The 16378-nt window shown below is 40.8% G+C and overlaps 1 protein-coding gene across 3 annotated transcripts; it reads right to left on the bottom strand.

Annotated features, from left to right (window-relative positions):
- Window positions 1-480: 480 nt before the first annotated feature.
- Window positions 481-15218, bottom strand: TARS1 (threonyl-tRNA synthetase 1). 3 transcript variants are annotated; one of them, XM_038125052.1, is made up of 19 exons: window positions 15141-15218; window positions 14823-14900; window positions 13819-14009; window positions 12678-12801; window positions 11483-11604; window positions 11146-11263; window positions 10344-10408; window positions 10183-10261; window positions 9453-9599; window positions 8447-8545; window positions 7577-7743; window positions 6914-7076; window positions 6688-6825; window positions 5933-6010; window positions 4174-4274; window positions 3955-4059; window positions 3216-3288; window positions 2371-2485; window positions 481-1739 (listed from the first exon to the last, which is right to left on the bottom strand). In XM_038125052.1, exons 1-19 carry the CDS (start codon window positions 15159-15161, stop codon window positions 1591-1593), a joined length of 2133 nt encoding a protein of 710 aa, XP_037980980.1. In that variant the 5' UTR covers window positions 15162-15218; the 3' UTR covers window positions 481-1590. The 3 variants fall into 3 exon arrangements, with proteins under 3 accessions (XP_037980980.1, XP_037980982.1, XP_037980983.1); XM_038125054.1 differs by lacking the exon at window positions 15141-15218 and adding an exon at window positions 15000-15126; XM_038125055.1 differs by lacking the exons at window positions 14823-14900; window positions 15141-15218 and adding an exon at window positions 14529-14735.
- Between the last annotated feature and the right edge of the window lie 1160 nt (window positions 15219-16378).

Here is a 16378-nt window from a genome sequence, read left to right as displayed (position 1 = left end):
CTTCTCAGCAAAGAAAAGCAGGTGCAAAATACAGAAAATAACCCTCACAAAAGTAACTCTGAAAGCAGCAAGGCAGGGAAAAATCAATTTCCCCCTCTTTTCCCCACAGCAGTTAGATGGAACCTTTAATCTCCATGAATGAAAGTGGGATGAAATAGATTTTGTGGAAAATTGCTGGGGTTAGAGTCTGCTGAGTCTGAATTCACTAAGTGTTCAAATGCTGATTAGATGTGACCATCACCCCTGAGTAAAAGAGGTGAGAAAACGCAGGATTAAATGCTTCTGCCCAGACAATAATAGAAATGGCAAGACATGGAGGCTTTCAAAAGGTGAGCGAGCTCAAACCTGTCCTCACAGACTTGTCTGATCTTTGCTTAGGCTGTAGCAATAGCATTTTTTTCTTTTTAAATGAACTGTTATCAACCACCTTTTGAAACTGTTCAAGTTAGTTCAGATTAATAAAATAAAAAAGATGCAAAAAACCCTCAGACCAAGATTTTATTTTTTGTCAGTGACAGACATTTGCCTCTTGTTCGCCAGATGTAGAGGAAAACCCCAAACCAAACCCAGAATCAATAGATGAGAGCCCTCAGCAGTGAGACAGGAAGAGCTGCTAATTAAGTGATACCTTGGACTAGAGGCTTGGGAAGGAAGCCTGGATGGGACTGTATTAAAGTGAAAAGTAGCATTTGTTTTAAAGAAATAATCACTACCTTAGTACATTCTTGTTTCTGTGTGACACATGCCCTTACTGTAATGACAGCTTAAGAGACAAGAACAGAAACATCCTGTGTTCCTAACACTACTGGTTTCCTCAGCTGCTGCTTTGGCCCTACTCTGCCCTGCTTTTTCCAGACAGCATTATCCCCTTTCTACAGCTCTGAGGACCTCACCTGCAGAGCCAGCACATTTCAGAGACTGCCTTTGAAAAGGGGCACAGTAGGCTTTGGTTAGCAGCCCTGTGCTCTGTGGCACAGGGCCTCACTGTGGAGTCAGGAAAGCCTCACTTCAGGAGCTGAGACACTTCCAGGGGTAACAACCACTATGGAAGCAGGAGGCCTCTGTTCATGTCCCTGTTCATGTGACTGGGAGCTCTGGAGAGTCAATATATTCACAGTTGGTAAGATACCATGAGACTAGATGGCAAGGTATCGCCTTCTTTGCTCATGGAGACACTCCAGAAGCTTCTGCAGCAGCACATGGTTAGTATGTGGGTTCTTAAGCCTGAGGTCTATCGTTAAACTGGCATGAAAAATATGTTATCAAAATGTATGTTATTCTTAACAGGGCAGGCAGAATGCCAGAGATATCCCTGATTAATGTTTCAATCTTCCCTTGCAGTCACAGAAAGTCATTTCATCTTGCTTCATATGTCAGTGGTTAAAAGCCAGGAAACTTTACTTCAATGCTTTTGAAGAACTTGATTTTTTTATACAAAAAGAGGCATTTTTGACTAAAGAAAGATCCCCGTTAAAATGAGCAAGAGGCCCAAATGTGAAATATTCTTAAAATCTGGCTCAGAACAAAAACTCTGGTTAACTAAATTAGGAAAACTACAAATTCTTTATATGCCAGGTAGAGCAGATGGTGTTAAAATTCTTCTTCAGCTTGTCTGGAACGAGAGCATTTCAGCTGCAGCAGCCTCTCCACAGTGTCTGCAATGGTTCTTTCCCCATGCACCTTGTTGTCTCGGGTGCGGATGTTCACTGTTCCACTTGCCTTCTCCTTTTCACCAACAACTAGAAACAACCAAGAGGCAAAGGAATTAACTGCTTCTTCACAATTCTGTCAATTACTTGGGGGGTAGAGTTTCTCTGTCAAAGGCTCCTTCTACTCTTAATGGATCCCAGATGGTTTTAAGGCCAATGCTAGATCCCCAATTCACACAACAGGACAAACATGCTGCTTCAAATCATGTACTTCAGGATGAGTTTCTAATTTTTCCCGCATCACTCTCTCTGAAAGAGGCTTCTCTTATGCATGCATGCCTAGTTCAGAAGTGTACCACAGCTGAATGCAATGGCAACACACTTCTTTTGCTAAAGTAGAAGCAAGAGCATAAATTATTGGGAGGATGGAAAATCACTTAAAATCTGACTGATAAAGGACAAGAGACTTCCCATCTCTCCCCATACTGCTGACCAGAAGACAGCAAAAAGTATCAATAATGCCTTGGGTCACAGTGATATCCCTTCAGGGACAGCTATCCAAACCAAGAATGCCTATGGTATCAGCAGGAGAGGTTCTCTGCAGGAGAGACTTTCAGGGACAAATTGACCTAAAACACTGATTACAACTCTCTGCCTTGCTCACAGAATTATCAAACCCTGTACAAAAGGGTCAGCCAATACAAGGTAACTAATACATTACCCAGAATAAAGTTATACTGTGCAAGCTGAGCGTTTCTGATCTTCTTGTTCAGTGTGCACCCAGGATCTACATCAACATCTGCCATAAATCCAGCATCATGGAAGTGCTGCCTGACCTAAGGAAAAAATATCAGAACTGTCACTACTGGATATTCATGACCATGAACTATTCATGACTTGTAGATTTAAACCATTTCAGATTATCTGAACCCGAAAACAAAGGCACTGTAATGGGTTCAGACTTTGGAGATGAGCCCATCTGAGAAATTAAAGTATGTCAGGTATCATGCAACTATATACACAATAAATAAGTAAGCAGTGATGTGAACATCTAATGTTTGGGCTCAGTAGTGACTTGAGTTTGATATTGTAATAGGCAACAGATAATGAAGCTTACTGATTAGAAGAGATTTTAAAAAAAAAATTTGCAAACTATTTTATTTATATATAATGCGCTTGAAAGAACTACAGGCAGAGGTGTGCTGGATGCTAAATATGCAAAGACTCATTTTCATCTTTATGCTCTGCAAGAGGCACATGGCCATGGGGGACTAGAACCTGAAGGGTAAGACAGATCTGAGCAAGAGAAAAACCAAGTTTTCCAAAAATAAAAGTCTCTCAAAGATCAACATTTATTATTCACATACCCAAAATCTAACTCAGGTTATCTTTAAGAGATCTACAACTTCAGCAGCTAATTGTCACTATGATATAAAAAAATGACTCAATGTAATATGTAAAGACTTGGAATACGTCTCTGAAATAACTACTATTAAACATTAATGAATAAGTATTTCAGATCAATACAATATACTGAAATCAAAGCCCTGTAACCATATACATCACCTTTTGAGCATACTCATCACATGCTGGTCCCACTGGTACCACCATTACTTGCTGTGGGGACAGCCAGAGTGGCCTTCAATAAACAAACAAGACAAGTTTATATAGCTTTCATTGTTTTTTTCAGTACAAAAAGTACTATTTACAGAGAGGAATAAAATCTACACAAGAGACTCTTAAAGCCAGCTGCACAGATTGGGTTCAGAGGTGATGAGAGCCCTATATTCATTACAATTACTTCCCCAAAATAACTGACTGTCTAAAAGGATTGCAGCGTGGGCACGAGCAGTTGCCGACTGGAAGATTGCTGTTGTGTTTTATGGCAGACAGCAAAGCCTAACTGATTGAGCTCATTACTAACTAAGCACAGGAAAACCTTTACTTTTGAGTCTTGTCATAATCAAAGGAGTCACTCCCACTGGGTATTAAAACAGGTAAAGCAGACCACCAACATAAATGACTCTCTACAAGATGGTCCTGCTGCAAAAGCAGCTGGAATGCATATGCTGTGGGCAGACTAGCTCTATGCTGCACCTGCACTGGCAGTGTCATGTAGAATCTACCATAACTTGAGTAATTTCAACACAGTTCAGAAGAAACTGCCCTGTGGTATTCCTAGACATGTCGCCCTAGCAAGCAAGTGGAACAAACAGACCCTCTTGACTCTCCAGTACTTGGGGCTAATTTTTCTCCTACATGAAGAGTAGTTGCTTGAACTGGAGTAATAACTTTTCAACATTACCATTTGCCTCCATAGTTCTCAGTTAGAATGGCAATCATTCTCTCCACAGATCCCAGGATAGCCCGGTGAATGATAACTGGTCTTGTCTTGTCATTGCCGTCGTGGCTGTAAAGAAATGCTTTTGTAAGGCTTTTTTTCTTGATGCAACCTTATGCATCAAGAAAAGTGTCACTGAAGTTAGATTACACAGAAACTAAAACCACCAGCCTTTGTGCTTACCTGACAAAGGTGAGGTTAAATCTGACTGGCAACTGGAAGTCAAGCTGAATTGTAGCACATTGGTGGTAGCGGCCAATGGCATCCTTAATCTGAATGTCAATCTGAAGAACAAAAAGACATAAACTTTTACAGTTAAGAGACAAGCATTCCTCTCTGAAAGCAAGTTCACTGTTTTGAGATGGAAAGTTTCACTCAATGTAGAGAAATTCTATGCAGTTTAAACAGCATAGTTTTACTTCAGCTTTCATTAGGGATTTGTGGGTTCTCATGCAAAAAATGTTAGAGCTAAAATAGGGTGTGAGTATGAAAGTCTGGAACTTTCATGGGCCTTTTCACTGAGTGAGTACAGCAGAACATAAATGCAGAACTGAACATGTCTCCCCACAAATAAGATTTCTTCAGCCTCAAAGTGGCAAATTTGCACTTCTTTATTATACAGTATTTGAAGACTTTGTAGCTTGTGTTACAAATTCAGGGCATGAACAAGGGACAAAAATCTGTTAAACAGTCCACTAACCAGCAGGAGCTCCTTATCAATCAGTGACACTTGTTCTGACCTACAAGTCAAGCCTGTTCTTTCTTTTGTATCTAACACCTAAATTCTGAGTACACTAATGATACAACTTAGACAAAAAGACTTACAGAAAAGAGTAGACTTGTAGTGTCCTGACATTATTTATTTATTACAATGCTCATATACTGGTGAAATGGTGAGTAAGTATCAGGCTATATATTAAGGCAGTACACCTTATTTTAATTTGTGTAATAAACAAACAGATCAGTATTTTAACAACTCAAGATCTAAATGTCTTTCAATTTTGCATCTAGAATACAATTTATCATCATTCAGCTAGTCACCAAAGAGCTTCTAATCAAAATACATTATTTACAACCTAATTTAATTTCAAATCCAGACTGTATGAAGAGCAAGTGTAAGATTAATTATGTTAACAAAGGTTCCTGTATATTTGTCTTCCTTCAATCAAATATGGAAATTACTAAATATGAGCTGCTGTGACACATTTTACCTAAAAAGCTACACAAATCAAAACTGATTCAACTGGCATACAAATACAGAAATCAGAACCAGCTTACTAGATGAGAACACAAATATAAATGTAGTGTAAGCATATTAGGGAAAGATTTAAAAGCCATTTCATACTACTCTGTGTCCTTACGTGCAAGGATAACAACAAAGTTTCTAAAAAGCCCTATTTAATCTGTCTAAACTGAGGAGACTGTTCTTAAGAAACCCCACAAATTCCAACAATCAATGCATGGGGATTCTTAAACTAACAAAACCTACCAGTAACTCAATGCAACTTCAAAACTGTGCAGTTAAAGGAATAAAAATTTGTTCAACCAGTGAGTTTACTTTTTCTCCTGACTTAGGATTCACTTACTGCTGAAAGGATTATTTGCAATGCAGAAGTTGCTCTGCTAAAACAGGTCATACAGTGCCACCTTGTGTTTATGTCACCCACCTGTCAGCTGTTTGAGCAGCAGACAAATAGTTTATTCATGTTTAATTAACTGAGTCTTAAAGCAGTTAAAACTATGTGAAAACCAGGATCATAGAAGATTATTTCTCTTTCAAGTATATTAGAGTTTATATATCTGGAAAAAGAGCGAATTTCAGTCAGACAGCATCTTAAAATGGGCTAACATAAAAAAAAAAAATCCCTTCTTCCTCATCCCAGCCTTTTGCCTTACCCAGAGTTAAAAACCAAATCCAGCAAGGGCTTAGCAACACACTAACCTTAGGTCCATAAAAAGCTCCATCACCAGGGTTTAACTCCCATTTCTCACCAAAAGCATTGAGGCTGTTTTCAAGTTGCTGGAGAAAAAGGACACACACACTCAGTGTTTCTTTACACATTACAGTTTCAGGTCAGCCTGCTCCTACAAATAGGTGACCCTACCAAATTCTCACTACTTCTCAGTAAGTTTTGGAAGAGCACCAGCAAAAAAAAAAAAAAAAGAAAAAAGAAAAAAGAAAAAAATTTATCTGAATTTAAACACGCAAAATTAATGCACTCATTTTGGAAGAGGCTGAACAAGCATAAGCTAAGATACAAGAACTTTCTATACTAAATTCAAAGTTTGTAGTTAATGCTGAGATTACATCTACCCTGGCTGGTACACCAAATGTCTATTCCTGCCTTATTTTCTCCCCAGTACTGCACCTGCAGTGGCCAACCCCACCCCTTTCAGCCTCAGTTTTAGAAGATGGCTTTGGCTTTAAGTCTTATTACAGGGGCTGCCAGAACTGATTCTCTTCCTCCTTTTTAATTATCAAAAAAAGACAAGGAGAAAGAGTTAAATTGATGCTTACATGGAGACTACCTCTGTACTCACAGCAAATTATTTACAGCAGGCAGACTGAACTGAAGGCAGTTATCAAAGCTATATTGCTCATGCCCAGCCCAGCTTCAATCTACCTCTCAGAAGGCAATAAGCTCTTACAGAAGATGCTGCTTTACATCAGAGAAAAGAATAAGATTACTGTTTTACCTTTTCAGCTTGATTCCACACTTCAATATCTCCCAGGTACTTTTCAGGACGAGTGGAGAGATTCAGTTTAAATGAAAATCCAAAGACATCATACACGGTACGCAAGAACTCCAGACAGCTCTTTATCTCATCTTCAATCTTGGTGATAATAGAAATCATGTTTCAAATATGGAAATTTCAGTTTACCTGATTTTAATACCCAATTTCGTTTAGCAATAGCTCCCACCTGCTCTATAGCACAGAAGATGTGAGCATCGTCCTGCTGGAACCGACGTACTCGGGTGAGTCCTGTGAGAGCTCCCGACAGCTCGTTGCGATGCAAGACACCAAAATCTGCCAACCGCAATGGCAGCTCGCGCCACGACCTCGGCCGATGGTCAAACATAAGGCTGAAGGAAAAGTTTATTACTTGAAGCTCATTCAGAACCAAAATTCTGCAAAGAACAGTCAGGGAGAAGCAGCCAGTGATGAAGCACATGCCCCTAAGGCCATCAGTGTTATCTGGACAGAGCCATCAGTCTCATATAGATTTGTCAGGAAAACAATCTCCTTCAACAGCTGGTAGGCCATCCCCTCTTCACAGAAAGGAGATAAAACAGCTCCTAAAACTGAGCTTTAAAAGCTGAATGGCCAAACTGCCACAAAACTGACAATGCTCCAGTAATGATGGGGTCACTCCAATGATGGTCAAATGACATGACATTTCTCAATGTCTCAAGTGAAGACAGCATGTACACAGCAAGACATAAAATTACATCATTCCTGACAGAATGAATAATGAAGGTAGCCATTTTTATAATTACTCAGGCAAAGGATGCAGAGTGGGTTTCGTTTGGGTTTTTTTTCAATCAGCACAATCTCTGGTAAACTCAATTTGCTATGTATTTACCAGTGTCCTGGACAGTTCATAGGCTTCAGAGCAAAGATTTCTTTCTCCACTTCAAAGGAAAACATATTCTCACTGTAATGCTGCCAGTGCCCTGAAGTCATCCACAGTTTGCTGTTGAAAACATTTGGAGTGACAACCTCTTGGAATCCACGTTTTCGATACTCACTCTAGAACAGGCACAGTATACAAAATAAATAATAAAGAAAACAAAGGTAAGTACCGGCTTCAATCTGCAGCCAAAAAAAATAAAAGTAATGCCATTCGAAAGTTCCCTTAGGAAGGGAACAGAGGAAGACACAACTTGAAGCTGGACATGCCAGGATACCTCCCTTCCATCACCATTCCTCCAAAAAATTTCCCTAGTAGAAAGTAAGCAAGAAGAACAAGTTTCCTCCCTGCAAGCAATGCAGCAGTCTCTAATTACTTCATGACCCTAGATATATTACACTGCAGCCCAAATCTACAGTAATAACACAGACTTCAAATCTCACAGCAGGAAGATCAGAATTCTTTTCCTACATATATTTTCAAATATGTAGGAATATGTATATAATATGTATATAAACAATGCATCAATGCAACAGCAGAAGTGTGAGCTTAGCTCTACTATTAGATGTCGAAGAATTCCTACAACAAAGCACCTTTATGACAGCTTTAACTGCAGGTATAAAGTACTGATAAAACATAACTTCACAGACATTGTGACAAGACCAATTCAAAGAAACAAGGTTACTTTAGTTCCATGGCTTACACAACTAAAAGATAACTAGAAATGAAGGGCTATTAATACTGTTAAACATAGCATGCTGTTACGTATTTTTTTAAAATCATGCAATTTCTGCTACAAGATTTCCAAAGGATATTACTTACCCGTATAAATTCAATTAATGTGTTATAAATGTAAGCTCCTTTTGGCAAGAAAAAACAGCTACCAGGGCTGAGCTCATGAAAGAAAAATAGTTCTTGGTCCTGCGGGAAAATAATACTTTAAGAACTTAGTATTTGCACTTTACCTTTTTCACTTAACATTCACAAATGGATTGCTACAGACTGGTCATCACTAACAAGAGTTTCAAAAAGAAAAACATGGGGAAAAAAGCCATATCCAATACACCAGATGCATTTTCACTAGTATTTTTATGTCAGCAGTTACACAGGAAGGAAATTTTTCAGTTTCCTGCTTCACTCATTACTGATGTGCCAAAACTTTACACTTAACTCCCAACTGTGCCCTCACAGTTCCCTCTGCACATTTACTTGTCAGTGTTTAGTTCTGCTTCTGCAGCTCTCCTAATTATCTGCACATAAACTGAATGTGTGAACTACAGCTGGTTAATGCTGTTACAAACTGTGCACACACCTGAGATCTGCATATGGAGAATTCTTCAGAATTTTTATCATAATGTACTAGCAGCAGACATTTTAATCCTGTTCAGAAATAACAGTTTAACTGACAGGGGTTTCCATATGAAAAAACAAACCCAAAAACCAGCCAACCAAAAACCACAGCTGTATACTGCAAATTCTGAAATCATGCAGAAGGAAAGAACTGTGCGAACAAGCTGCAGCAAACTGTGCAGGAATGAGCAGTGGCTGCAGACTGAAGCATTCATGAGTTGCAGACCCAAGTCTTTATATTCTGTTCTGATCAATGTGTGCAATAAGGATGTCATTGTGTTGAAAGAATAAAAAAGTTATTTATTTTAGGACTTTGATGCTCCTGAGAAAAGCAGTTGACTTCACAACCCAACTAAAAATAAAATTGTGTCACACCTTGGTTGTGGCAGCAAGCATAGGCTATCTTCAAGACGCTTTCAATTAAGGGCTTATATCCACTCAGTGCTTTTAGAATACATTACTACAAGAGCTCTCTCACCCGCCCAATTTTTCTGTGATCTCTGCTTTTAGCCTCCTCCTGGAATTTCTCCCACTCCTTCAGCATTTTTGTATCTGGGAATGAAATTCCATAGATCCTCTGGAGGGATTCCATATCGGCCTTGCCTTCCCAATAGGTAGAAGAATTCTGAATGTAAAAAGAAATGAAACATTGAAGAAAGGGAGAAGCCTCCACATTTTACTACTTCTGCCTGCTATGAAAAGGCATACAATTATTAATAAATGATTACTGTGGAACAACTAAGTCATAAGGAGATTTTAAATGTGACATTCAGAGCACTGATTGGAAAAATCCTTAAAGGTAAATACAGTAAGTAAAAATGGTTTCAGGCTCTTGTCTTTTTAAAAAGCTATCTGCTTTGTAGCTATCCTATTCTGTTTATTCACAAATAGCTATAAACATCAGCTAAGCAGAAACTATAAATTCTAATTTACACAGTTCAGCCAAACTTTAAACCAAACTCACACTCCTGTACTGGAAGTGCAGGCCCTGGACACCTAGTTGGGCTTCACACCATGTGAATATCATTCTAGCATAGAACTCTTTCACAATCTGTAACACCAAGTTTTTGGCCAGGTTACAGAGTAACCTGGAATTCCTTAGCCAGGAATGTACAGTTTCACAGTACATTCCTGGCTAAGCCTACAGGCAGCTATGCATCTGAAGGGTTGCAGTGAAAACATCTGTGTAGGACAGTTCCGGCACTTACCTTATGAATTTTTATGGTCTTTATCTTGCCAGTATGTCTGACATGAGGACCTCTGCATAAATCTATCAGGGGACCACACCTAAGAAAAGGAAAATTTATTTGGTATATTTAATCCTAGAACCATAAACCTAGCAGTAGTATTATGATCCATGCATAATTACCTGTATACTGTAGTAGTTGGGGTATTGACTTTCTCATTCAGGATGCGACACTTGAATTTATTATACTAAGAAGAAAAGCAGCACACATACTATGTTAATTCCTTGTTAAAAAAAGAGAAGCGGACAACAGTTTAAATTATTTGCAAACCTGATGCTATGTTGGATCAAAACAGGCCTGTAAAAGAGACAGGAGTAGAGACAGTAGTGGAGCAAGGTGCCCAGAGAGCAGCATGTGCAATCTCTATCCTTGGAGTTTTGAAGGCCCAACTGGACAAGGCCAGGAAACTGGCCTCAGCATCCCCATGTCTCACCCCATGTCCCGTGCGTGAGACTGGAATGGACACCTACAGAGGTACCTCCCAACCTGAATGATGCCATGATTCTCCTGATGTCCAAACAGTGAACACTTATTAATGCCTACCTCAGGAATGCTATCACATTCCTGGTGATATCACAAAGTATCACCACAGACAAGGTAACACAACATAACTGCATACATAATATGTTGCAAACTTAGACTTCTGGGAAGTAAATAAACAATGTGGCTTCACCAAATTTAGTCAGATCACCCCAGCAAAGAATGAGAATTCTCACAGTTTCAGAAAATCAGAATGCCTACTTCCAAGAACCTAAAAATTACTTTTTCTTTTATATTTTTTTTGTTTAGTATCATAAATGAGTTTCTAAGAACATATTAACTTAAAAAGTTCATTTGATATACTTTCTTCTACCACTAATAACACATGCCCTGAAGTTACAAATACTTGCCCGAAGCTAGAAAAGACCTTCTGTAACAGCCCACCTTAAACATTTCAAGCAGTGTTTCCTTCTTAACTTCCAGTCTTTCAAAGGCTTGTTTTTCCTTCATTATCTTTTTGCATAATGTTTCCAAAGCAGAGAAATCATTACTTGATACACCCCTAAAATAAACACACAAAGAGAGGTGAGTAATTTTTGCTTTCATTTGCAATTCGTGATCCTGGTGCAATGCACCAACCTATGGCTGGATTCCTGCAAAAAAACCAAAGCCATCTGCAGGAGTACATATGACTTTATTCTAGGAACAAGCACACAGCAGAAATTTTGCTGTGACTGCCACCCACCCCCAGCTCCTAAATAAAGAAAAATACAAAACCTACCCTTCCTCAAGAAACATGTCATAATAAAATCCATTTTCTATTGGTGGGCCATAGCACAAACAGCCACCATAGATTCGTTCCATAGCTTCACCCATTATGTGAGCACTTGAGTGCCAGTAGACCTAACAGAAGTAAAAAAACAAGGGATCAGTCTTGGATACACACAATGCATTTCTAATTGTTTCATTTAAAACCTTTGCTTTCAAGGATACTTGAGGCACATCCCACATTAGAGCAGTGTGCAGAACAGAAGTGACCTGCCCAGAAGCACTCACATCCTCAGCATCAATGTTTCCAAAAACAAGCATTTCCACTGGAAAACTTTGCAAATGGAAACTTTACATTGTGGTAGCAAACAATTCTTATTTTCAACTGTTGCTGACATGATTTAACTCTTCTCAAGAAGTCAAGATACTAATTCAGAAACCATTTTTTTCTATGAACTTTCATCAATCAGATCTGCATCATGACCAAAAGATGTGCTTTCAACATAAGGCTGTGGTTCTAATCCAGGAATCTTATGCATAAGAAATCCTGCACAGCCCATCTTGTAGAACACCCGAGGTTTTGACAAAACCAAATCTTTTAAGAGTTAGTCTGCTGGTTAGCAGAAATTGAAATCATAGATTGGGAACTGTCATTTAGCCAATATGAAAACCCTAGGTTTGAATGTAAGACTTCTGTGACAATGAGTTTGACTGACAGTTTCTTGTACCAACTGATCTTTTTTTCTAAAGAATCTAATCACAAATTTACTGGCTGGGCACATTTATCTGATTGAGTAGCCAAAATAAAAAAGTAGATACTCTTGCATACACAAAGAAAAAGAGCAGTCTACTCAACACTTTTATGATTCTACATAAGAAGTATTTTTGTACTCAGTTTTGTTCCCAAAATCAGTGCTGAAAATGTCAGTTCAAAAGACCTACTTTACATTAACATGAAGGCTGAAAATACAAATTTATAACAAGAACTACAGCAACTGCAAGCAGACTTGGCTACAAGTACACAGCAGAATGTACATTACCTGTAGTACCACAATTCCTCTGGTAAGGAGCTATATGGAAATGCAGATGTACCTAAATCACAAATCTGTTTTCTTCATCTTCTGAACACAGTAAATATTTAAATAACTGCATGACGCTGAGTTAAATGTAAACCTGAAATAAAAAATATTTTTGTAAAAGATACTCACTGCTTGAGCCTCTTCATCTTCAAACTTCAGCAGCTCCAAGGAACAATCCTCCTCCAAAGGACGGTCTAGATCCCAAACCACCTTGTTCACTTTGGCAATAACCGTGTTGTCAGCTAATCCCTGACTACAGAACAAACACAGAAGTACAATTATAAGAAAGTACAGTGTATTTTGAAATCAGCAAGCAGAAGTTCCCCAAATTTGACCTCCAGTTTGAATGAGACTTTAGAGTGCTCAGAGTGGATATAATGTCATAAATAAATTCTAAATAAATGACCAGTTTAGCCAGCCCTGAATATTCATGAAAAATCCTACTTGTATTGTAGGGATATGGGAAGAAAACTGTGCTATATGCTTGACCTTCACACGTATTTATCCTCCAAGAACAAACCTGACTTCACAATCCTCTGGCAATATAAGAGCGAACCACTCTCTCAAAAGCTACCAAATACAATTTTTGACATAGTAGCTTTACTGTTTGTATCCACAAGGCAAAATACTCTTTTCATGATCCCAAATCACAGAAGCAAAGGAGGTTCCAATGACATGGCACCTTATTATGGACGGGGAAAAAAAAATTAAAAAGAGGCATTTCACCTTCAGGAATCACCCAATCTTTGCAATGTTAACTGTCAGAGTGTTCACTGTGTATGATTCAAAAATACTCCACAGCAGTTATGAGTAACCTGGAGACGTGCAAAGCTCTTTTTAATAGATATCTCCATGCAAATAAAGGGAAGAATACTCATATTGTTAAATTTCTCTGTAATCAATTGAAACATCACCCAGCAGTCATATTCCTCAAGTCAACGCAAACTGGTTTGCAGTGCTAACATTCCATCTGGTAATTTATTAGCAAATCAGTTCTTAATGCAACAGCCGTACTTGGATGGAAAAACACACTATTAAAATGTGTCTAAAATACCTCCGTTTTATTCTTATTTCATGTCAGAAACTGCATCTTTATAAGGCAAAAGAAAACTGCACTCCAAAACTAAAACCTTGCTAGTTACCTTCAGTTCATTGCATACAAGATGCTTTGAGAAGACTTGAGATAAATAACAAAGAAATTAATTATACATTATATCCATCCCCTTAAACTCACTGTCTGAAAATGATTGTGTAGCATTACAGAACATACCTAATTCCACAAGCAATTTGATAAGGAGTAGTCTTCCAAGATTCAGCATCAACCTGCTTGCCATCAGGTAATGTAACTTTAATGGGTTTACTGTCATTTGCAGCTCTTTCTGCAAGGAGGGCATCATGTTCAGCCTTAAGTTTATTGTACATCTCCAAACGCTCATTGATAAAGGCAGGCCAGGGATTTAGCTGTATATAGTAAAGACAAAGGAAAATGATTAATCTGATTATTAATCTGTCAGCACATCACATCAAGAATGCCAACACAACAGATATACTTTTCATAAGCAACTATGTGATGATATCTGTGTGCTACATATAACAAATAATCATTAACCATCATTTCAGATTATATAGCATTAATTATGTCATAATACCACAAGGCTTCAGCTTAATGAAATCTGTACCACTGTGCACCTGTTCAATAAACCACTTATGTTACCAAACAACTACACCACCTAATAAACTACACAAGGACAAAAGCCAACTAGGAAAAAAAAGTAAGCTCAACGTAAAAAAAAGACTTTTCTTATTAGGTCAAAAAGCTGAGCGAGCACCCTAGTCTGAGCCACTCAGACAGGAACTGACTGCAGTTTAAACACGTGTAATGACGTCTATCCGCCCGGGCACAGCCATGCACTTGGCTCAGCACCGCTGCTGACTAGCAGCTGGCTATGCGTGGACTCAGAGGGATCTGTGTTTACCCACCACGAAGACAGAAGCACCTTGAGCAGGCTTTCTTCACCTCGGCGATCTGCTGCCTGCTTCCCGCTGCAAAGAGGCACAGGGAAAAGCATAACCTAACCCAGCTATGGGAATCTGACCTGCTCTCATCAATGCAACTTAATGTAAGAAACCAACAACGGCACTACAAGGCACACTATCGGAGGTGTAACTGTAACGCCTGATAAAATACACCAGAAGGACAAATTGTAGCAATGCCAGCGGGGCAGCAACGAGGATTTCGCATCCTCCCACCCCCGTGGCCCAGGGGCTGCTCACCTCCGACCGCCCTCCATCGCCAGCCCCTTCCTTCATCTTCTTCTTCCCGCAGTCTGCTTTCTTTTCCCCAGCGTCCACCTGCGGAGGGCGAGCACCGTTTAGTCATGCCCCGACAGTCCCTCACACCTAAGGCGCTTTAACTCCCCTCTGCCCCACACACCGCGGAAAAGACCCGACCTCCTCGTCCCGCGTGCCGCAGCTCCCCGCTCCTTTTCCTTGGGGCACACCCCACCGCCCCCCGGAGCTGGGGAAATGCTGGGGAAGAGGCCCAGCTCCCCGCGCCGGCCTCCTGCCGCCCGCCCGCGCTGCGGAGCCCACCTGGCTGTCAGCGCCCGCCATGGCCGCGGAGCCGCCCGGGAAGGGGCGGGCGCGGCCCGGCGCAGGCGCCGCTCGGCCCGCGGCTGATGCAACCCGGGGCGGCCGCGCCGGCCCGGCCCCAGCGGGAGCGGGGTGGTGGAGCCGAGCGGTGTGGTGGGGCTGTCCCGGGCCGCCCTGGGGTGGTGCGAGCGAAGGGGGCCTGTCACGGGCTGCGGCGGCTGGACGTGGCCCGTGCTGTGTCTGCGGCCGTGAGGGCGGCGAGCGCGGCTCGGCGCTAGCACAGCCGCGCTCTGCTCGCTGTGGCGGGAAGAATCAGAGAATCGATTTAAGTTGGAAAAGATTCCCGAGATCAGCGAGTCGGACCTGTGACCGAGCGCCACGTTGTCAAGTAGACCACGGGGGCTAAGTGCCATGTCCAGGCTTTGCCTGAACATCTCCAGAGACGGTGACTCCACCATCCCCCGGACAGCCTATTCCAGTGTCGAATCGCCCTTTCTGTGGAGAAATTCTCCTTATGTCCAGCCTAAACCTTCTATGGCACAGCTGAAGAGGGTCCTCTTGTTCTGTCAGTTGTTGCCTGGAAGAAGAGGTGGATTCCCACCCAGCTACACGCTCCTGTCAGGGAGTTGTAGGGAGCAATCAGGTCTCCTCTGAGCCTCCTTTTCTCCAAACACCCCCAGCTCCCTCAGCTGCTCCTCATCACACTTGTGCTCCAGATCCTTTCCCAGCTCCTTTGCCCTTCTCTGGACTCACTCCAGAACCCAGGGATACCTGGCTACCATTCCCCCGGACACAGATGTTCAATCAAGGATGGATCAGTGATTGGGAGTACTCTTTGTGAAAGAAACTAAAATAAAATAAAAATCGGGTTCACCACTGCCTGGTTTCACAGGGGAGGGGCAAAAAGAAAAGTAGAAGAGATTCTGAGGTGGTTGTATCAGACTTGAACTGCAGGAGAACCTGCAGCTGTCCCAAGGGAAGCCTCAGCTCAGTGGCTCAGAAGCTACAGACACCTCTAACAAAAATATGTCATATTCAGGCTTGACTTTTGCTCTGCAACCATCTTTCCCTCCTCTCCTGCTGTTGTTCTCTAATAATAATATTTTCATTTAGGAAAGTTACTATCTTTCAGCACAATCTCATGGTGGCTGTGGACTCCCAGAGTGGCCAGTCCCAAGGCCTTAGGTGTGTTTGGTAACCTTAGGCATACTGGTATACCAGTGAACTCATCCAGTTTA

Source organism: Motacilla alba, chromosome Z, assembly GCF_015832195.1.
Source record: "Motacilla alba alba isolate MOTALB_02 chromosome Z, Motacilla_alba_V1.0_pri, whole genome shotgun sequence".
NCBI classification, from domain to species: domain Eukaryota; kingdom Metazoa; phylum Chordata; class Aves; order Passeriformes; family Motacillidae; genus Motacilla; species Motacilla alba.
This window is presented reverse-complemented; position numbering and strand designations above follow the sequence as displayed.